Source organism: Balaenoptera musculus, chromosome 11 (assembly GCF_009873245.2).
Source record: "Balaenoptera musculus isolate JJ_BM4_2016_0621 chromosome 11, mBalMus1.pri.v3, whole genome shotgun sequence".
NCBI lineage: Eukaryota > Metazoa > Chordata > Mammalia > Artiodactyla > Balaenopteridae > Balaenoptera > Balaenoptera musculus.
The window spans coordinates 51,378,557-51,401,303 of NC_045795.1; the positions used below are offsets into that span (position 1 = coordinate 51,378,557).

Here is a 22,747-nt window from a genome sequence, read left to right on the forward strand (position 1 = left end):
ACCTGCTAGATTTGGGGAGTGTAGGTCATGTGGTCTCTTGATGGCATTACTGCCACTGTGATGCAGACAATTCACCAGGCAAAGTTTTCTAATGAAACAGTCAACCCAGGGGTTGATAGGAGCTGACGGTGTACTCCTGAGACATGGCTTCAAGACCCCCTGCTGAAGGTCCCCAGTGGAGAGGGATTAACAGGACTGACTCTCTATCTTCCCCCTCCAGGCCAGGGGTCAGTGTCCGGGCACCTAATAACTGCCTCCAACGATTAACACAACATACATCATGCTAAACAAAGAAAGCCAGGCTCACGAGTACACACTGCATGATTCCATTTATATGGCATTCTGGAAAAGACAAAACTACGTGGACAGAAAACAGATGAGCGCTTGCCAGGGGCTAGGGGAGGAGTTAAACACAAAGGAACACAAGGGAATCTTGGAAAGCGATGCAACTGTTGTAACAGATCAAAGTTCGGAAGCGATAAAATTGCATTTTAAAGGGGTGAATTTCATTATTTATGAATTTACCTCAATAAACCTGACTTTTACGACAAATCAGGGTTTCTGTCTCTCAGAAACAGCCTCCAGAAAGGTGGGTAAACATGGTGACATGTGAGCTGCCATTGAGGACTGTCCCCATGCCACCCCCTGCTTCCCTATGCCAACAGCCCAACCAGTCAGGATCCAGGGCCAGAACGGAAACCACTCCAGGTATTTCAATCAGGAAGGGATTTGATATGGGAATTAGGTGCTTAGAGCATCACTGGTCTGGCAGAACAGAAGGCCCCCTTAGACTTTTTCATGCAAGGACACACCAGTGCAGGTGTCCTTGATCCAAGTGTCGGGTTGCTGCCGCCGCTGCGGCCACAACAGCCTCTCCTGCCAACGCAGGGGGACTGAGGCCCCAGAACAACGCGTCTGGCCACTGCACCTGAGTCTAAATACTCACATCCCCTTGACCCTGTCCGCCAGCAGCACCAGCAGAAGCAACCTGGTCCCCGTCTCAGCTTCCAACTCTCACACAAATGCACTGAGGAAACTGTCGTGCATTTAGAAACCTCCCTGTGAGAAAGCCTGCGACGTGGACTTGTGTTGGTGGGTTTCCAATCCGGAGGGTGGATGGAGGTCAAGAGCGCCAGGCCCAGTACTTCATCTCCCCAGTCATCGTTCCTCCTGTCCTAAAACAAGGCACTCTTCGACAAAGAAAGCACCACCAAAACCCTTTTCTGTCTAAACTTAAATTTCAAACCGTGTTGAGAGAGTTGAAATACTGTTCTCCTAACGGGGACACCAAGATCCTAACTCACTTCATTATGGAAGAATATTTCAGTTTCACATTTAGTGGGTCCCAGCCCCAGCCGAATAAAATTTTGAGATCACTGCATTTGATAACAGAGCCAACCACAAGTCTCTCGTAACTCACATAGTAAATACACGCTGCTCTTCTGAGTTCTATTCTGTTGAGAATGAAACAGACTAAGCTTGAAAATGCATTCATTTTCCAGATATCTGTAAGTTGTTTTATGGTAAGCCAGAACCAGCGGAGGGGAGTGTAACATTGTGATTTATGGTAAGAAATATATATTTGCTTTTTTGTCCCTATTTCCAGCACAGAGTTCCTAAAACCCTTGGAATTTCCAAAGAGATGAAAGCTTTAAAGTGTCTTTTATTATGTTAACGAGTGACCTTTGCAAAGCCCCTAAGGATGGGAAATGGCTGCAGGTGGAGCCAACCCTTTGATGAGAGGGTTGGAGCTTTCAGTCCTACCCCTGACCTCCGGGGAGGGGAGAGGGCCTGGAGGGTAAATCACCAGTGGCCAAAAATTTAATCAATCATGCCTATGTAATGAAGCCTCCTTAAAAACCCTAAAGAACAGGGTTCAGAGAGCTTCACGGTTGGTGGGGAGAGTGGTGCACTCGGAGAGGGCAGGAGGGCACGGAAGCTCCGAGTTCCTTCCCACAGAGCTTGCTGTATGCATCTTTTCCTTCTGTTCCTGAATTACATCCTTCTGTAACAAACTGGTAGATGTTTCTCTGAGTTCTGTGAGCCACCCTAGCGAATTAATCAAGCCTGAGGAAGAGGACATGGGAACCTCCAATTCACAGCCGGCTGGTCAGAAGCACAGGTGACAACCTAGATCTGTGACTGGCGTCTGAAGTTGATGGGGCGCTCAGTCTTGCAGGACTGAGCCTTTCACCTGTGAGATCTGACGCTCCTTCCAGGTGGACAGTATCAGAATTGAGTTGAATTGTAGGATAGCCAGTCTATGTCTGATGGGAATTGGATTGAGTTAATTGCTGGATGGCATTAAAAAATACATATGCATTGGAGTACGGTACCTTTTATACCCTAATTTATGCTCCTAAAGACCTAATATGATCAAAACAATAAGCCAGAAGAAAATATTTGGCTAAAGTACCACAGTAACTACAATTCCTAGTCTCCCAATGATCATTCACATAGTAACTACATTCTCTACATCAAAAGGGATAAGAAACCTTCTCATAAGGAATTTCACTTCATTCCTTCTTGGGTTATTTCTCCAAATTGTACAAAAGGGAGGCAATGGAAACATTTTCCTTTTTCTAACAAGAAAACTATTGGGTGGCTATGGCTAGCTTCTTCAATTGTTATGACAAAAAAAAAAAAAAGTGACAAAGCACAATGGCCTAAAATAAAAATAGTGTCCAACCAACACTAGCTGTTTGGGTTGTGAGAATCACCTACCAGAGTTGTCACTGGAAAAAATGAAGGACGTCTTTGCAAAAGAGCTCTAATCCTTCCTTCTCAGAAAACATTCACACCCACATCACACCCCATAAGCCTCTCACTGCTGTAAGGGAGTATCAGAGAATATCTCCTATCACTCTGACAAAAGGAATAAGAGCAAAAACGACAATCAGAAATTAATGATTGTTCCTAACTTAAAAGCTTTCCCTAGTTCTTCTCCTTCAAAGTATTTTTTAAAAGTTGAACTTGGGAGCTAGTTATTTCGTATGGACAATGATATACTATCTTCTGCCAATGCTATTGACTGGCAAAGCAAAGTGGGCAATAACTTTACGTAAAAAGAACAGACCTCTCAAACTTCAGGGTTAGAAGAAGCACCCACAGGAAAAGCAGAACGTACACTAGGAAGGACTCAGAATAGGGAAGATCAGCAGCCCTAATAATAAGCTTATTAGGTTACTAAGTAGACATTTCTCCAAAGACATACAGACGGCCAATAGAAAAGATGCTCAACATCACTAATTATTAGAGAAACGCAAATCAAAACTACAATGAGGTATCACCTCACACCAGTCAGAATGGCCATCATGAAAAACTATAAACAATAAATGCTGGAGAGAGCACGGAGAAAAGGGAACCCTCCTACACTGTTGGTGGAAATGTAAATCGGGGCAGCCACTATTGGGAATAGTAAGGAGGGTCCTCAGAAAACTAAAATTAGAGCTACCATAGGAACCAGCAATCCCAATCCTGGGCATATATCCAGACACAACTCTAATTCAAAAAAATACATGCACCCCTATGTTCATAGCCCCACTATTCACAATAGCCAAGACATGGAAGCAACCTAAATGTCCATCAACAGATGAATGGATAAAGAAGATGTGGTACATATATACAATGGAATACTACTCAGCCATAAAAAGGAACGAAATAATGCCATTTGCAGCAAATGGATGCAACTAGAGACTATCATACTAAGTGAAGCAAATCAGAAAGAGAAAGACAAACACATGATATGACATATATGGAATCTAGAATATGACACAAATGAACCTATCTATGAAACAGAAACAGACTCACAGGCATAGAGAACAGACTTGTACTTGCCAAGTGGGGGGGCGGTTAGGGGAGGGATGGAGTGGGAGGTTGGGGTTAGCAGATGCAAACTATTATCTATAGAATGGATAAACAACAAGGTCCTACTGTAGAGCACAGGGAACTATATTCAATATCCTGTGATAAACCATAATTGGAAAGAATATTTAATAATTATATATATGTGTAACTAAATCACTTTGCTGTACAGTACAACGTAACACAACATTATAAATCAACTACACTTAAGTAAATAAATAATCATTTTTTTTTAAAAAAAGCTTATTAGGTGACAGCCTCTGTTAGGGTTTCCCCGTGATGTTGCTGGGGATGAGGATCTAAACAGTTATTTCTAAAGATCTAAGAACTTCTCTTTTCATTTCTTTCTAGAGCAACATTTAGGTATGCGTATTATGGTGTGAACTCCCAAAGGTTCTTTTCCAACACAATGGAGGTGACTGGAATTCTCAACCCCTTAGCAGCTAAGGCACGACCTCCTCAAACGTGACCCCAACCCGAGGCTCTCAAAAGAGCTACCTGACAGCAAGCTCCGACATCTTCTTAGTTGCCAACTTACCTTGCGAGGCACCCACACGTCAGCTGCAAGTGTTTCACCCTGAAACTCGGTGTACAGGCAGAGGCAAATACCTTTCAAAATCTCACATCCCCTATCGTTTCATACCCTGCAAAGTCACCTTACAGATACTGATGAAATACTTGCAGGCAGGCCGATCCTGCCTCTGGAAGACCTGAGCCCTCAAGTGGCCCTCGGAGAATAGAATCACGTGAAGCTTGGAGAAAAATTTCAATGGATAACCAAGACCATTTGATTGAAGAAGCTGCCTTGGGGCTTGCAATCTTACAAAATAGATTTTCCTCCACAATTTTCAGGCTAAAGTGATTTCAATTCAAATGAAGAACCACCTCTAACACATGGTTAAAGTAGGTCCCAGCCCGGTTCACGAGATCATGTCAACAGGACACATGCATCCAAAGAAAGAGAAAAAACAGAAATCCACTCATGACACCCGGGGAAACTGACAAAATGCAGGCTGTGTTTGGCTTCCCTCCAGCTGCCACTTAGAGGCGCAGTTAGTCACGGAGATTGGGCGGGCAGATGACTGGGTCCAGGGAGCCTGTGGGGGCCTGGCTAGCCCCGAAGGTCTGCAGGGCTGCTCTTTCCTGGACCTGGGCTAGTGCAACACCTAGAAGAGTCCCGGCCACTGCCCCTGGGCTGGCCCGGTTGTGTAGCATGCGGGGATCGAGCATGGGAGGAAGGAGCTCATGTTATTAGCACAACCACACAAAGAAGCCAATATTCAGGGGAGCGACAGAATATATTGTAAGCGCTCCCATCATGTCAAGAGGCGTCACATTAGTGGGTGTGCTGGAGTTTCTCCCACGTGACGTGAAAACGACTCCCATTTCAATGAAAATAGGAGATTCCCCATCAGTTGGTTCACAGTTCGCCCACGGCAGCTGCCAGGCACAAGAACAGGAGCGCCAGGCGTGCACGGAGCTGATTTTGTCTCCCTGGGCGATTCTTCCATTTTATAACTTGTCTCCTCTTAAAACCCAGCGATGAGCAAGTTACAAACATAATTACTCTACTTCTGAACAAGCGCTGACACAAGCCATGAAAGGTGCGAAGAGAGGCTGGCGAGCTTACCTCTGGCTCTGGCGGGCAGGTTTGTTCATCCTCCACGGAGTTGGGTAAAACGGCCCAGGTTATGCTGGCGCTGGCCGATGGCAAAGAGCCAAGTGTCCCATTTTTCAGCTGCTCTGTGGAGTGTGACTTAGGCCCGTGCCATCCCAGGATGCTTTCTGAAATAAAGACCTAGAATGATGCCAAGTATTTTCCAAATCCAACATTTAGAGCTCAAGAAATAGCCATACCATGCTGTTGAAGAAACCCGACTTGAAGTGGGTCCCATTTTAAGTGGACCATAGTGGATTTAAGTTGATTCAGTGGATTTAAGTGTAGATTCAGGTCACCTATTTATAAACGAGTTTCTGCGTAATGACCATAGGCTGTGTCTCTCCCTGTCCTCGGACAGAAACAATTCGCATGTGCCGTATCTCCTTGAGGGTGTTTTTCTTATTTTTTTTTAACTTTTCAAAAATACTTATAAATATTTACAATAAAAAACAAAAGTCAAATTGTATCAGGTATGGGCTGCTCGAAATGCAGTCTGAATGCCCATTGACATGATGACCACAGCTGAGAAAAGACGCCTGCAGTGTGATCACACCACGTGTGATTGGTCATTACATGTGGCCGAAGTCCATTCGGGTGGCAGAAGTCAGGAAGCCACATCATGGACGGACATGGGCATGGAGGATGGATGCAGTCATGCCATTCTAGCTACCGTATTGCTGTTAATAAAGCTTTTTTCTTTTTTTTTTGTTTGGCCATGCCACACGGCTTTTGGGATCTGTTTCCCAACCAGGGATCGAACCCGGGCCCTTAGCAGTGAACATGCAGAGTCCTAACCACTGGACCACCAGGGAATTCCTTATAAAGCATTTTTAAAATTTTCCCTCAACCCTTGGGAACAAAAAAAAAAACCTTTCTAACTCTAATACTGATCTTTCCAAGAGTCATGGGTTATTACAGAATAGTTGTATATAAGCTTGCTAAGGGGGACAGGAGTGATCAGAGGTAGATTTCTTTACCCTGTAGCAATTCTGCCGTTAGAAAAAGAATAGGCCTCAAACTCAGCTGAATCTGGAGCTTCTGTTCTCAGCCTGAGCGCAGGAGTGAGTGATGAAGGAAAGGTGGGCTCAAGTGCAGACAACCTCACGTGAACTAGAACTCAGCCGCCCTTCAGCACCTCAGATGCTGCCTGGCATCTCCTCATTCTCTCCCGGCTGCTCACGATGCTCAAGCGAGGCTGTTTGTTTGTTTTTTTTTTCCCCATTCTTCCAAGGGACGAGAGCCTTTGTGTGTGCTGTTTCCCCGCTCAGATTGCCATCCTCTAGTTCCTCTACCTGGGGGAGGAGATCTCCTGAGTAAATCCAGGGGTCGGCTCAACCATCACGCGCTCAAAGAGGCCCAGGGGGACTTCGCTGGCCAAAGCAGCACCCCAGAGGCACCCCGTGTCCCAGCTGTTGGTTTACTGTCTTACGGCTCTTAGCACTCTCTGAACTCACCCTGTTCATTCGTTTATTGCCTGCCTTCCTCTTCTCCCTAGAACATTAGCTCCTTAAAAACAGGGACAATACTGCCCTTGCTCACTGCTGTATCCCCAGGACCTGGAACAGGGTCTGGCAAGGAGTGTGAGCTCCTTAAATCTGTGCTGAATGAATGGATGACCATTAAGACTTTCAGAGATGGTCAATTTCAAGAAGAGTGTATGTTTCAAAAAGCGTGTATGTCCATGGTGGAGAAGGGCTGGGGACAAAGTGGGGCAAAGGGGGTGGGGGGAAGAGTTATTTAATGGGTATAGAGGTTCAGTTTTGCAAGATGAAAAGGGTTCTGGAGATTGGTTGTACAATAATATGAATGAATTTAACACTACTGAGTTGTATACTTAAAAATGGTTAGGACGCCAAATTTTTTTTTTGAATTTTTGAATTTTAGTTTTTTATACAGCAGGTTCTTATTAGTCATCCATTTTATACACATCAGTGTATATATGTCAATCCCAATCTCCCAATTCATCACACCACCACCTCCACGCCCCGCTGCTTTCCCCCCTTGGTGTCCATACGTTTGTTTTCTACATCTGTGTCTCTATTTCTGCCCTGCAAACCGGTTCATCTGTACCATTTTTCTAGGTTACACATATATGCGTTAATATACGATATTTGTTTTTCTCTTTCTGACTTATTTCACTCTGTATGACAGTCTCTAGATCCATCCACGTCTCTACAAATGACCCAATTTCATTCCTTTCTATGGCTGAGTAATATTCTATTGTATATATGTACCACATCTTCTTTATCCATTTGTCTGTCGATGGGCATTTAGGCTGCTTCCATGGCCTGGCTATTGTAAGTAGTGCTGCAATGAACATTGGGGTGCATGTATCTTTCTGATTTATGGTTTTCTCTGGGTATATGCCCAGTAGTGGGATTGCTGGGTCATATGGTAATTCTATTTTTAGTTTTTTTTTCACTTTGTCTTTTTTTTTTTATAAATTTTATTTATTTATGTATATATGTATGTATGTATGTATGTATGTATTTGCTATGGCGGGTCTTCCTTGCTGCGCACGGGCATTCTCTAGTTGTGGCGAGCGGGGGCTACTCCTCATTGTGGTGCGAAGGCTTCTCATTGAGGTGGCTTCTTTTGTTGCGGAGCACGCGCTCTAGGCGCGCAGGCTTCAGTAGTTGTGGCGCGTGGGCTCAGTAGTTGTGGCTTGTGGGCTCTAGAGCGCAGGCTCAGTAGTTGTGGCGCACGGGCTTAGTTGCTCCAGCGGCATGTGGGATCTTTCCGGACCAGGCTCAAACCCGTGTCTCCTGCATTGGCAGGCTGATTCTTTTTTTTTTTTTTTTTTTTTTTATTTTTGGCTGCATTGGGTCTTCATTGTTGTGCACGGGCTTTCTCTTGCTGCAGAGCACAGGTTCTAGGTGCATGGGCTTCAGTAGCTGTGGCTCCTGGGCTCTAGAGCACAGGCTCAGCAGCTATGGCACATGGGCTTAGTTGCTCCGCGGCATGTGGGATCTTCCCAGACCAGGGCTCGAACCCGTGTTCCCTGCATTAGCAGGCAGACCCCCAACCACTGCGCCACCAGGGAAGTCCCTGGCAGGCTGATTCTTAACCACTGTGCCATCAGGGAAGCCCTATTTTTAGTTTTTTAAGGAACCTCCATACCGTTCTCCATAGTGGCTGTATCAATCTACATTCCCACCAACAGTGCAAGAGGGTTCCCTTTTCTCCACACCCTCTCCAGCATTTGTTATTTGTAGATTTTCTGATGATGCCCATTCTAACTGGTGTGAGGTGATACCTCATTGTACTTTTGATTTGCATTTCTCTAATAATTAGTGATGTTGAGCAGCTTCTCATGTGCTTCTTGGCCATCTATATGTCTTCTTTGGAGAAATATCTATTTAGGTCTTCTGCCCATTTTTGAATTGGGTTGTTTGTTTTTTTAATATTGAGCTGCATGAGCTGTTTATATATTTTGGAGATTAATCCTTTGTTGATTCGTTTGCAAATATTTTCTCCCATTTTGAGGGCTGTCTTTTCGTCCTGTTTATGGTTTCCTTTGCTGTGCAAAAGTTTTTAAGTTTCATGAGGTCCCATTTATTTTTGTTTTTATTTCCATTACTCTAGGAGGTGGATCAAAAAAGATCTTGCTGTGATTTATGTCAAAGAGTGTTCTTCCTATGTTTTCCTCTAAGAGTTTTGTAGTGTCCAGTCTTACATTTAGGTCTCGAATCCATTTTGAGTTCATTTTTGTGTATGGTGTTAGGGAGTGTTCTAATTTCATTATTTTACATGTAGCTGTCCAGTTTTCCCAGCACCACTTATTGAAGAGACTGTCTTTTCTCCATTGTATATCCTTGCCTCCTTTGTCATAGACTAGTTGATCATAGGTGCGTGGGTTTATCTCTGGGCTTTCTACCTTGTTCCACCGATCTATATTTCTGTTTTTGTGCCAGTACCATATTGTCTTGATCACTGTAGCTTTGTAGTACAGTCTGAAGTCAGGGAGTCTGATTCCTCCAGCTCCATTTTTTTCCCTCAAGACTGCTTTGGCTATTCGGGGTCTTTTGTGTCTCCATACAAATTTTAAGATTTTTTGTTCTAGTTCTGTAAAAAATGCCATTGGTAATTTGATAGGGATTGCATTGAATCTGTAGATTGCTTTGGGTAGTATAGTCATTTTCACAATGTTGATTCTTCCAATCCAAGAACATGGTATATCTCTCCACCTGTTGGTATCATCTTTAGTTTCTTTCATCAGTGTCTTATAGTTTTCTGCATACAGGTCTTTTGTCTCCCTAGCTAGGTTTATTCCTAGGTATTTTATTCTTTTTGTTGCAATGGTAAATGGGAGTGTTTTCTTAATTTCTCTTTCAGATTTTTCATCATTAGTGTACAGGAATGCAAGAGATTTCTGTGCATTTATTTTGTATCCTGCAACTTTACCAAATTCATTGATTAGCTCTAGTAGTTTTCTGGTGGCATCTTTAGGATTCTCTATGTCATCTGCCTATCAGATGTCATCTGTATCATGTCATCTGCAAACAGTGACAGTTTTACCTCTTCTTTTCCAGTTTGTATTCCTTTTATTTCTTTTTCTTCTCTGATTGCTGTGGCTGGGACTTCCAAAACTATGTTGAATAATAGTGGGGAGAGTGGACATCCTTGACTTGTTCCTGATCTTAGAGGAAATGCTTTCAGTTTTTCACCATTGAGAATGATGTTTGCTGTGGGTTTCTCCTATATGGCCTTTATTATGTTGAGGTAGGTTCCCTCTATGCCCACTTTCTGGAGAGTCTTTATCATAAATGGGTGTTGAATTTTATCAAAAGCTTTTTCTGCATCTATTGAGATGATCATATGGTTTTTCTTCTTCAAGTTGTTAATATGGTGTATCACATTGATTGATTTGTGTATATTGAAGAATCCTTGCATCCCTGGGATAAATCCCACTTGATCATGGTGTATGATCCTTTTAATGTGTTGTTGGATTCTGTTTGCTAGTATTTTGTTGAGGATTTTTGCATCTATATTCATGAGTGATATTGGTCTGTAATATTCTTTTTTTGTAGTATCTTTGTCTGGTTTTGGTATCAGGGTGATGGTGGCCTCATAGAATGAGTTTGGGAGTGTCCCCTCTTCTACAGTTTTTTGGAAGAGTTTGAGAAGGATGGGTGTTAGCTCTTCTCTAAATGTTTGATAGAATTCACCTATGAAGCCATCTGGTCCTGGACTTGGTTTGTTGGAAAATTTTTAATCACAGTTTCAATTTCATTACTTGTGATTGCTCTGTTCATTTTTTCTGTTGCTTCCTGGTTCAGGCTTGGAAGGTTATACCTTTCTAAGAATTTGTCCATTTCTTCCAGGTTGTCCATTTTATTGGCATATAGTTGCTTGTAGTAGTCCCTTATGATGCTTTGTATTTCTGCGGTGTCCACTGTAACTTCTCCTTTTTCATTTCTAATTTTATTGATTTGAGTCCTCTCCCTCTTTTTCTTGATGAGTCTGGCTAATGGTTTATCAATTTTGTTTACCTCCTCAAAGAACCAGCTTTTAGTTTTATTGATCTTTGCTATTGTTTTATTGTTTCTATTTCATTTATTTCTGCTCTGGTCTTTATGATTTCTTTCCTTCTGCTAACTTTGCGTTTTGTTTGTTCTTCTTTCTCTAGTTCCTTTAGGTGTAAGGTTAGATTGTTTATTTGAGATTTTTCTTGTTTTTGAGGTAGGCTTGTATAGCTATAAACTTCCCTCTTAGAACTGCTTTTGCTGCATCCCATAGGTTTTGGATGGTCGTGTTCTCATTGTCATTTGTCTCTAGGTATTTTTTGATTTCCTCTTTGATTTCTTCAGTGATCTCTTGGTTATTTAGTAACGTATTATTTAGCCTCCATGTGTTTGTGTTTTTTACGTTTTTTTCCTTGTTATTGATTTCTAATCTCATAGCGAGCGTTGTGGTCAGAAAAGATGCTTGATATGATTTCAATTTTCTTAAATTTACTGAGGCTTGATTTGTGACCCGAGATGTGAGCTATCCTGGAAAATGTTCCGTGCGCACTTGAGAAGAAAGTGTAATCTGCTGTTTTTGGATGGAATGTCCTATAAATATCAATTAAATCTATCTGGTCTATTGTGTCATTTAAAGCTTGTGTTTTCTTATTAATTTTCTGTTTGGATGATCTGTCCATTGGTGTAAATAAGGTGTTAAAGTCCCCTACTATGATTGTGTTACTGCCGATTTCCTCTTTTACAGCTGTTAGCAGTTGCCTTATGTATTGAGGTGCTCCTAAGTTGGGTGCATATATATTTATAATTGTTATATCTTCTTCTTGGATTGATCCCTTGATCATTATGTAGTGTCCTTCCTTGTCTCTTGTAACATTCTTTATTTTAAAGTCTATTTTATCTGCTATGAGTATTGCTATTCCAGCTTTCTTTTGATTTCCATTTGCATGGAATATCTTTCTCCATCCCCTCACTTTCAGTCTGCATGTATCCCTAGGTCTGAAGTGGGTCTCTTGTAGACAGCATATATATGGGTCTTGTTTTTGTATCCACTCAACAAGCCTGTGTCTTTTGGTTGGAGCATTTAACCCATTCACGTTTAAGGTAATTATCGATATGTATGTTCCTATTACCATTTTCTTAATTGTTCGGGGTTGTTTTTGTAGGTCCTTTTCTTCTCTTGTGTTTCCCACTTAGAGAAGTTCCTTTAGCATTTGTTGTAGAGCTGGTTTGGTGGTGCTGAATTCTCTTAGCTTTTGCTTGTCTGTAACGCTTTTGATTTCTCCATCGAATCTGAATGAGATCCTTGCTGGGTAGAGTAATCTTGGTTGTAAGTTCTTCCCTTTCATCACTTTAAGTATTTTCTCTTGCTGCTTTCAATAATTTTTCTTTGTCTTTAATTTTTGCCAATTTTATTATACTATGTGTCTCGGTGTGTTTCTCCTTGGGTTTATCCTGTACGGGATTCTCTGCACTTCCTGTACTTTGGTGGCTATTTTCTTTCCCATGTTAGGGAAGTTTTCGACTGTAATCTCTTCAAATATTTTCTCAGGTCCTTTCTCTCTCTCTTCTCCTTCTGGGACCCCTATAATGTGAATGTTGTTGTGTTTAATGTTGTCGCAGATGTCTCTTAGGCTGTCTTCATTTCTTTTCAATTCTTTTTTCTTTATTCTGTTCCGTGGCAGTGAATTCCACCATTCTGTCTTCCAGGTCACTTATCTGTTCTTCTGCCTCAGTTATTCTGCTATTGATTCCTTCTAGTGTATTTTTCATTTCAGTTATTGTATTGTTCATCTCTGTTTGTTTGTTCTTTAATTCTTCTAGGTCTTTGTGAAACATTTCTTGCATCTTCTCGATCTTTGCCTCCATTCTTTTTCCGAGGTCCTGGATCATCTTCACTATCATTATTCTGAATTCTTTTTCTGGAAGGTTGCCTATCTCCACTTCATTTAGTTGTTTTTCTGGGGTTTTATCTTGTTCCTTCATCTGGTACATAGCCTTCTGCCTTTTCATCTTGTCTATCTTTCTGTGAATGTGGTTTTTGTTCCACAGGCTGCAGGATTGTAGTTCTTCTTGCTTCTGCTGTCTGCCCTCTGGTGGATGAGGCTATCTAAGAGGCTTGTGCAAGTTTCCTGATGAGAGGGACTGGTGGTGGGTAGAGCTGGCTGTTGCTCTGGTGGGCAGAGCTCAGTAAAACTTTAATCTGCTTGTCTGCTGATGGGTGGGGTGGGTCCCCTCCCTGTTGGTTGTTTGGACTGAGGTGACCCAACACTGGAGCCTACCCCCGGGCTCTTTGGTGGGGCTAATGGTGGACTCTGGGAGGGCTCACGCCAAGGAGCACTTCCCAGAACTTCTGCTGCCAGTGTTCTTCTCCTCATGGTGAGACAGAGCCACCCCCCCCACCCACCGCAGGAGACCCTCCAACACTAGCAGGTAGGTCTGGTTCAGTATCTATGGGGTCACTGCTCCTTCCCCTGGGTCCCAATGCACACACTACTTTGTGTGTGCCCTCCAAGAGTGGAGTCTCTCTTTCCCGCAGTCCTGTTGAAGTTCTGCAATCAAATCCTGCTAGCCTTCAAAGTCTGATTCTCTAGGAATTCCTCCTCCCGTTGCCAGACCCCCTGGTTCAGAAGCCTGATGTGGGTCTCAGAACCTTCACTCCAGTGGGTGGACTTCTGTGGTATAAGTGTTCTCCAGTTTGTGAGTCACCCACCCAGCAGTTACGGGATTTGATTTTATTGTGATTGCACCCCTCCTACCGTCTCATTGTGGCTTCTCCTTTGTCTTTGGATGTGGGGTATCTTTTTTGGTGAGTTCCAGTGTCTTCCTGTCAATGATTGCTCAGCAGTTAGTTGTGATTCCAGTGTTCTCGCAAGAGGGAGTGAGAGCACATCCTTCTACTCCGCCGTCTTGAACCAATCCAAATTTTTTTTATTTGTATTTTTACCATAACATTTTTTTTAATGGCAAAAAGGCATCCATATATCAGTCCTTGATGTCATTTTTAAAAAGTTAGAAACTCACAACACTAAAATCAAAGGCTGAAGGATGAGCTAAGGACAGGCTTATGAAGAATCCCCATAAATAATAAGGTGGATGGGGTTGGACTAAGAAAACCAACCCAGGGCTCCAAGACCCAGAATCTTCCCTAAGAAAGGTGGAAAGATACTTCTTACCTGTCCTGTTGACCAACTCCTGCTCAGAGACCTAAAGTTGGATTCAGATTTAAACACTGGGCAGCTGTCTCATAAATACAGGGGTACTACTTTCTTTTCATTTTATTTTATTATGCAAGTAGTAAATGTCCTCTGGAATAATTAGGAAAACTTTAAAAGGCACTAGGGGAAAAAATGAAATCAGCTCTCCTAGGCAATCAGGACAATGTTCCGTCCATTACTCCCACACCTTAACTCTGTCCCTCCCTCCCCTCCATACCACCATCATTCAGAGATGATAACCAGGAGACAGACAACAGGGCAGGAAGTAGAGTCTGGCCTGCTTGTGATACACAGCATCCTGAGACAAAGACCAGGACAGGAAGGGTGGGGGTAGCAATGCATGCTGGGAAATGCAGTTTTCTGTACATTCTATGGATTCAGAGCATCAAAGAACCAGTGAGGGAGGACAGGAGAGAAGACCGCCTCAGACCAGTCCAGCTGCTCTAATCACCAGCCACTGGTTTGGGAGTCTGGATAGAGCTGCCTCATGTGAGGATAAAGGAGGAAAATTCTAATATAGAGTGAATGAAAACGAGTGTATAAATCAATCACTTCCAGCCTCAAGACCAGTAGTGAGCGCCCCCGCACCCTCATTTTCTTTCCTTCTCTCAACCCCTGCCCCTCCCAAAGCCAAAGCCAAAGCAAAGGCTTTGAAGGCCAAGAAAGCAGTGTTGAAAGGTGTCCACGGCCACAAAAAAAAAAGATCCGGATGTCACCCACCTTCCAATGGCCCAAAACACTACAGCTCAGGAGGCAGCCCAAATATCCTCGGAAGGGCGCCCCTAGGAGACGCAAGCTTGACCACTATGCCCTCATCAAGTTCCCCCTCACCACCGAGTCAGCCATGAAGAAAACAGAAGACAACAACACACTGGTGTTCACTGTGGATGCCAAGGCCAACAAGCACCAGATTAAATAGGCTGTGAAGAAGCTCTATGACACTGACGTGGCTAAGGTGAACACCCTGATCAGGCCTGATGGAGAGAAGAAGGCATATGTTCAACTGGCTCCTGACTATGATGCTTTGGATGTTGCCATCAAAACTGGGATCATCAAACTGAGTCCAGCTGGCTAATTTTAAATATAAAAGTTTTCACTAGTTAAAAAAAAAAAAAAAAGGACCATATAGTGCTTGGGAAAAGAAAGAGTATCCTCAGAAGGCTTATAGGAACAATATACCTCTGAAATTTCTAACATAAGGTGTCAGAGAAAACATCAGGAGAGGTGTATCCTCGCAACAATACAAAATAAAGTAGCCGCTATGAAATAAGAACAGAGAGCCAGAAGAAGAAAACAGGCTGAGGTAAAGAAGGAGATAGAGGCAGAAAGAAATTATTATAAGGAAACAAAGTCAACGTTAGCAGAATTAAGGTTGATACTGAAAAGAGGAAAAAGTAGAATCAACAATGTAGAAAGTTGAGTAAGTAGTGTGTCAAGAAAATGAAGTTCTACCAGTGAGCAGCTGCAAAGGGCACAAGACCAGCAATGAGACAGAACATAAGACAGAAGATACACAACAGAGACCCTAAAGTAAAGAGATCAGATCAGTGGAACAGAAACAATAAACAGTGACGGAAGTAAAGAAACACAGCCCGAGCGGAAGAGAGGGCTTTGGGTTCTGCTGAAAACGGCCCACCTCAGTCCAGCAAAACCAAGGGGAAAAGACTCACATCTAGACACAGCTTGGCGATATTTTCTTAGGCTTTTTCTCACTGAAATTTCAAACACATACAAAACTAGAGTAGTATAATGACTGCCTGGCTCATGAAGTTTGGCAACATTTTTTAATTAAAAAAAAAATCATGAGAAAAATTTTCCAAGCATTTAGGCAGAAAAGTTAGACCTGCCTTAAAGGAAAAAAGAAATCAAGCTAGTCTTGGATTTTGCTGCAACACTAAACACCAGAAGGTGAATAGATGAAGAGAATAATGCAAATAAAAGTCTACAGATTTGAAGGTGGGTGCGGGGCTGGGGGGATAATGCTTATCTTCAGACAAATTATCTTTCCTCTGCCAAAAAGAGTCAGCATTTATTGAGCTTTTGCTAGGTGCCAAGGACTACCATATAAAATTTACGTGCGCTAACTCATCTAATCCTAATGACGACCCATGGGTAGGTCCTATTATTATGTCCACTTGACAGGTAAAGAAACAAAAAGGCACAAGAGCCGGTAAGTGTCAGGGGTAGAAGGGAGATGAAAACCCAGGCCACCTGGCTCCAGAGCCCAGACTCTTAAACTCTACACTGTATGCCTTCTGAGCAGCGCTGCAGAGACTCAGAAAATATTCTACCTTCTAGGGAAAAAAACGACTTGAGGACATATCTCAATACATGAAGAAAAGAAGCAGAATTAAGAACTCAAGACTGGAGAAATTGTATAAAACGATTGGCAGTGAGCAATGAACCCAGTTGAACATAGAGCTGAGCAAGGCTGGGACTCAGGGGAGGTAAAAAGACACTTGCCTAGGGGTAAGATTTAGAGAGGCACCAAAACACTCAGTAGTCAAGATAAATGACATGTGCACGCAATATTTTTTAAATCAAAATTAATGTCAAAACAAAAAATGTCTTAAAGGACTCAGTCTCACCTGCCTCACACTGTCAAGTCCTGTTTTTATTTAAGGTTTTGATATTTTGTTCATCCTGGATTTTTTGCATTAATTTTGGTTTAAAAATATTGCATTAAAACAGCATTTACCTTAATTACTTTGGCACCCTTAAATGTGTGCTCACGCTGGGTGCCTCACTTCATTTCATCCTGTCCCAGTCCTAGAACTGAATTTAAATACTTGTTATAAATGTGATTACACAACTATGAAGTTAAAATTCTTTTAAAGAGATTTAATCATTATCCCACATTATTAAGTATTAAATTAATATTTAAATACTAATAACAATAGCCTCCATATTATATTACCAAAAATTGGGAAGTCTATCTGAGAAACAAAGGATATTAAAGTATTCTAAGTCTTCAGCACTAAAGGAGAGAGTGCAGACACAGTGTCATTCTTGATTTTGATGATTAGAAAAATACAAGTTAAAGAATGCTTATGAAGAATGCAATGTAACTACTACTATAATTTATGTACATATTTTTTCCCAAAACACTAAAGAAAAGGGAATACAATCTGTGTAGCGAAATAAGAGGAAACAAGAAACGCAGCATAGAAACATGAAAACAAAAAGCATAACAGAGGGACTTCCCTGGTGGTGCACTGGTTAAGAATCCGCCTGCCAATGCAGAGGACACGTGTTCGAGCCCTGGTCCGGGAAGATCCCACATGCCGCGGAGCAACTAAGCCCGCTCTCCACAACTACTGAAGCCCGCTCTCCACACCTCCTGAAGCCTGCATGCCTAGAGCCCGTGCTCTGCAACAAGAGAAGACACCGCAATGAGAAGCACACGCACCACAACGAAGAGTAGCCCCCACTCACCACAAATAGAGAAAGACCCAACGCAGCCAAAAATAAATAAATAAATTTATTTAAAAAAAAAAAGTGTAACAGAGACCAACAGAAAAACAACTACTGGTGTAAGGGAAAAAATAAATGGACTGCGTTATTCTTTTGAAAGATAGATTCTCAAGATTGTGTCATAAAACAAAATGCAAGTCTAAACCATATTTCATTAATTGGAAGACACACCAATTTTCACATTTTAACAACCCTGAAGCTGGAGTTCATCTTACACTCAATGGCGTGTCATAGTTTAATTGGCAGCTTTTTCTTAGTGGCACAAAGGCTAATGGTGTGTGTTACTGTTGATGTGTTTGACAGGTGAGAAAATATGGCTCACTTATAGAAAGTGACTCAGAAGGTCTAAAGGAGAAAGAAGATCACAAACATACCAGCAAGTACAAATGCAAAGAAGACTGCAATCAAATATTACCATGTGGCTGCTGACTGGTGGCCAATCAGGTAGCTGCATGTTAATTACCTTTCACTTTCTGGTCCACCTTAACCTTTGTGAGCAGGAGACCATCAAAGATGATCCAACAGAAGAGAGGAGGAAGACAAAGGATGGGATGTCCACCAAATGGCAAACCCAGTCCTTAAACCAGGCTTTGACACACGCCTGCATCTCCTCACACAACATGCCTAAGTAGATAGAAGAATGCCAGGAAGAAGGGAAAAAAGAGCTTCTGGTTCCTTGAAGCAACCAGAAGCAGAAAGAAAGCTACAGAAGATTTATCTGTGGGCTTTAAGGTTTGTTTGACCATGGAACTGTCTTATTCTGTCCTTGGCCTCGGTTTACACCCTGCTTGAGTGCTGGGAGCTGCAGTGCCCGTGCCAGGGCTGTGACACCTCTGCTCAGAGGCCAGTGACAGGAGAAGGTCCCTGGAAGGTCCCTCCCTCTTCCTGTAACACAGTGAATTCACGCCTCCCAGGTTCAGTCAACCTGAGAGGGTTTTTCCCAAATGGAATAAGACTGACATTTACAAACGTGGTAAAAACATAAGGCATATTTATGATGAAAAGCTGGGATGTTAGGATCTAATTGCTTTCTTTACGGAGGAGCTGCCACTCAAACAATCTGTTTATACAGTTGTAAAAAAAAAAAAATCTACCATCTGAAATATTCTGCAATGCTAGCTTTTCCATTTTCTCCATATGCTGTTTACTGAAGGAATCGTCGTCACATTTCTATCTTGGCTTTTAATCACAAGATAAGGGAGGGTGACTTATGTGGGACTCATTTTCACCAGAAGCAGCAGGTATTGAGAAAGAAGGTATAAGAGACAGAGAAAAGCAAAGAGAATCTCTGAGTGGGGAAAAGGGATGAAGGTTGAGAATCTGAAGCTGTTTCTGGAAAAAAGCGAAGCAAAGCAGAAGGAAGAAGGCAACGGGGCAGAAAAGCCAAGAAGAGTACCTATAAAAATAGTGTCACCTATTTGACCCTTTTGGCCAAACCCCAAAATAGGAGGAACCAATGCAACTGGCTTATTAACTGACAATCCCCACAAATCTTAAAAGAGAATGAAAAAGTTATTGGAAGGGCAAGTTAAGAAGCACATATTAAATTCCGCTCCGGTTCTCCTCTCTTCAATTACACTTGTTTTGATCTCTGGCCCTGATTTATGTCCAAGGGCATGGGCATCATCCAGCTATTCCCTGAGGCTCTACCATCCTCGCTCCAGCAGCTCTGACCCCAGTGTTCTCTCCCAACGTGCCCTGCGCCCACCATTCGTTGGTACCCAGCTCTGACCTCGCACTAGAACGTGCTGGTCTGGTCACAGGTGTCTGCACTGACTTTGAAGCAAGTTCCCCGCATCAAGGGTGCAAGCGAGGAGCTACCCAGAAGCACAGGCAGCAGACTACTCTGCCCCCAGACCACTTTAAGGTTCCGGAACCCCCCTCAATCCCAGATTCCCAAGCAGCCCAGCCATCTCTGGAGCAGCCCTGCCTGCCTCTCCACGTAAAATCAGAGGCGCACATCTAGACTCAGGAAACCAGATGCCCACCTGCCCCACCCCGTCAATCAACTGCCTCCATCACGATGTTGGAGGAGATCTAGTCACCAGGACAGAGGAGAGCTGCGTAACACAAGCCTTGACCAAAAAGCCAAGTTACTTTATTAATTTTAGCTACAAACCTCTTCATGAACAGAAGTTAAATGAAGCATTTCAGTCCCGCATATCTTAGAGGTAACATCAGAGACAGGCCCAGAGCCTGAAATGCGTAGGTGGGAGCAGGTGAACACTCAAGTAATTCTGGACTTTGGTCCAGTTGCGCTGCGTGTTTGAAATGAAATCAGGATCAGGGAGCAACATTTGCAGACAAAGGCTCCGGAGCCAACACATTCCCCAGAAGATGCAATGAGAGGCTACAGAAGATGAAGTGCTGCAAGAGCACAAATTAATTTTTGATTCTGAAGAGGGGAACAAGGAAAAAAAATCAGTGCAGGGGTCAGAAAGCATAGAAACTTCAAGAACAATGCCCATGGATACCGGCTGTGCTAGGGGATCTGCACCCCCCGCCCCAGGCCCCTTGAACATCTAGAGGAAACCCTGACAGAGGTTGGCTTTAATGAGATTTTGATTTCCATCAACCCAGCCTGGCACTCCTTGGATATAACCATTATGTTTTTATCAGCGGGAGTCAGTCTGCTACAGCCACTATCAACGTCAAGAGCCCTGAGATTCTAAACAAACACATTTTGTGGTGACACTCCCAGGGTTGCCAGATTCTCTTATTCTGCTAGCTTGAGAGTCTGGAAATCCATTTTAACTGCAGGCAACTGTGATGCTTTGGATGCAGGAAGTAATTCCATTTTTTCCCCCAAATGTGTGGCACAGATTTATTTATTTATTTATTTTTAATTTTTTTTTTTGCTGCGTTGGGTCTTTGTCACTGTGCACGGGCTTTACTCTAGTTGTGGCTAGTGGGGGCTACTCTTCCTTGCGGTGCACAGGCCTCTCACTGGGGTGGCTTCTCTTTGTCACAGAGAACAGGCTTTAGGCACGTGGGCTTCAGTAGTTGTGGCACGTGGGCTCAGTAGTTGTGGCTCGCGGGCTCTAGAGTGCAGGCTCAGTAGTTGTGGCACACGGGCTTAGTTGCTCCATGGCATGTGGGATCTTCCCGGACCAGGGATCGAACCCGTGTCTCCTGCATTGGCAAGCGGATTCTTAACCACTGCATGTGGCACAGATTTAAAAGACACATACAGAATGTTTTAAAACCTAAGGGGTTGTGTTATATGGAATGTAACTTTGGAAAGGGTTAAGAAGACAAAGAAACAAAATAACTCTTATGATGCTTCATGCTCTATTCTCCAACCTTCCGCCAAGTTCTTTGGTAAAAATGGCTAAAAACACACAGAGATCAGCTCGGTGCTGTGTGACCACCTAGAGAGGTGGGATAGGGAGGGTGGGAGGGAGACACAAGACGGAGGAGATATGGAGATATATGTATATGTATAGCTGATTCACTTTGTTATAAAGCAGAAACTAACACACCATTGTAAAGCAGTTATACTCCAATAAAGATGTTAAAAAAAAAAAAATGGTTAAAAGGAAGGGAGGATGGACAAACGGGGCCAGGCCAGGGGTGGGACAGGGAAGAGCTGCAGAAGGCAGCATGGTGGGTGGCAGAGTGTCCGCGACACTGCTCGGTCTCCCCCTCCCCCCACCCCAATAGTCCTCATTTCAACCTGTCACCACAACTGAAATTCCACCTCGAGCTTACTCCTTCCAGGCCCTTAAAAACCCCAGAGACACAATGAAAATCAGGAACAAAAATCAGAAATTTGCTAGAAAGCCACCCTGAAGAAAGATGTAAGGGATGAATTTTAGGAACAAGAAAATGGGTCAAGCTTCTATCCACTCATTCTCGGAATGAGCCTGTTCAGTCGCAGAGGCTGGACACACAATCTGGTGTGAAAGGGATCCTAGGAATCTTGAGAAGCATCCGGTCTAACACTGATTTGTACCCAAGCCCCAACGCACTCACCGAGGCTCCATCCAGATCAGGAAAAGTCAGGGAATCCCAGCATCAGAGTCCCATTTTTCAAGTGGAGAAGGAAGGAGGAAGGAGAAAAGCAGATTGGGTGCCTTCACTCCGTGCCTCGACACACGTGCCCCTCCCAGCCTGTATCCTGTACCTGAATGTTTTTCCTTTTGTTACAGAGGACATTGGTGGAGCCATCAGCAAATTTAGTAAGGCCTGCAGATTAGGAAGAGGATTGTATTCATGTTAATTTACTGATTTTGACCACTGCGCTGTTATTACGTAGGAGAGTGTCTTTTTTTTTTTTTTCTTTTAATGAAATTTACACTGAGGTATATAAGAGTAAAGATATATATCAAGTCTGCAACTTACTCTTAAGTGGTTAGAATATTATAATAGGCTTATATATACAGACAGAAGATAATGAAGCAAATGTCAAAAAATGTTGGCATTCAGAGTATTTGGAGATATGAGGATTTTTCATACTATGCTTGTTACTTTTCTAGACGTCTCAAATTATTTCCAAAAAAAAGTAAAGAAAAAGAAGATAGACCTGCCCTGAGAAAATTATGATGTGAGCAGGACAGTGTCCCTGGCCCCAGTTTGGGGGACCCAGAGTCCGCTGGGTGTTCCATTCTGGACTGAACAAAGGACCCCAAGCACCTGCCACAGTGGGAAGAGCCCACCTCTGGACGTGGCTCTGCCGTAGCTGGGTGGCCTCGGGCAGGTCATTTAACCCCTCTGAGCCAGCATCTCACCCACATGATGGGCATAATAATATCTACTTGGTGAAGATTTCAGAAAATGTGTAGCAAAAGCCAAATGCTGACAGAATCAGAGCTTAGTACATGATGGTGGGTATTACAGAAAGAAACCCGAATTACCCTTATACGGTTTACTGTAGGAAACCAACATCCCCGTTTTAACCTTGGTGAAAGAGGGAGGCAGAGGGGACTTGAGGGAAGCGTGAAATACAGACTGTCATAACCCAGCTATACTTTCCATCACCTGAACTGCCTCATTTCTCATTAATTAATTGAACCCTGGGCAACAAAGCTCCATGAGGCTTCAATTCGTCTCTTAATTCTAATACTTTA

At 43.0% G+C, this 22,747-nt stretch overlaps 1 protein-coding gene across 2 annotated transcripts in view; it reads right to left on the reverse strand.

The window, feature by feature from the left end:
• OSBPL10 (oxysterol binding protein like 10) overlaps positions 1–22,747 on the reverse strand; it is a 371,839-nt gene that overhangs the window by 60,975 nt on the left and 288,117 nt on the right. For both annotated transcript variants that reach the window (XM_036868355.1, XM_036868353.1), the window contains exon 6: positions 5,495–5,649. In XM_036868355.1, the coding sequence (XP_036724250.1) occupies positions 5,495–5,649 (155 nt within the window). The remainder of the gene's footprint in view (positions 1–5,494; positions 5,650–22,747) is intronic.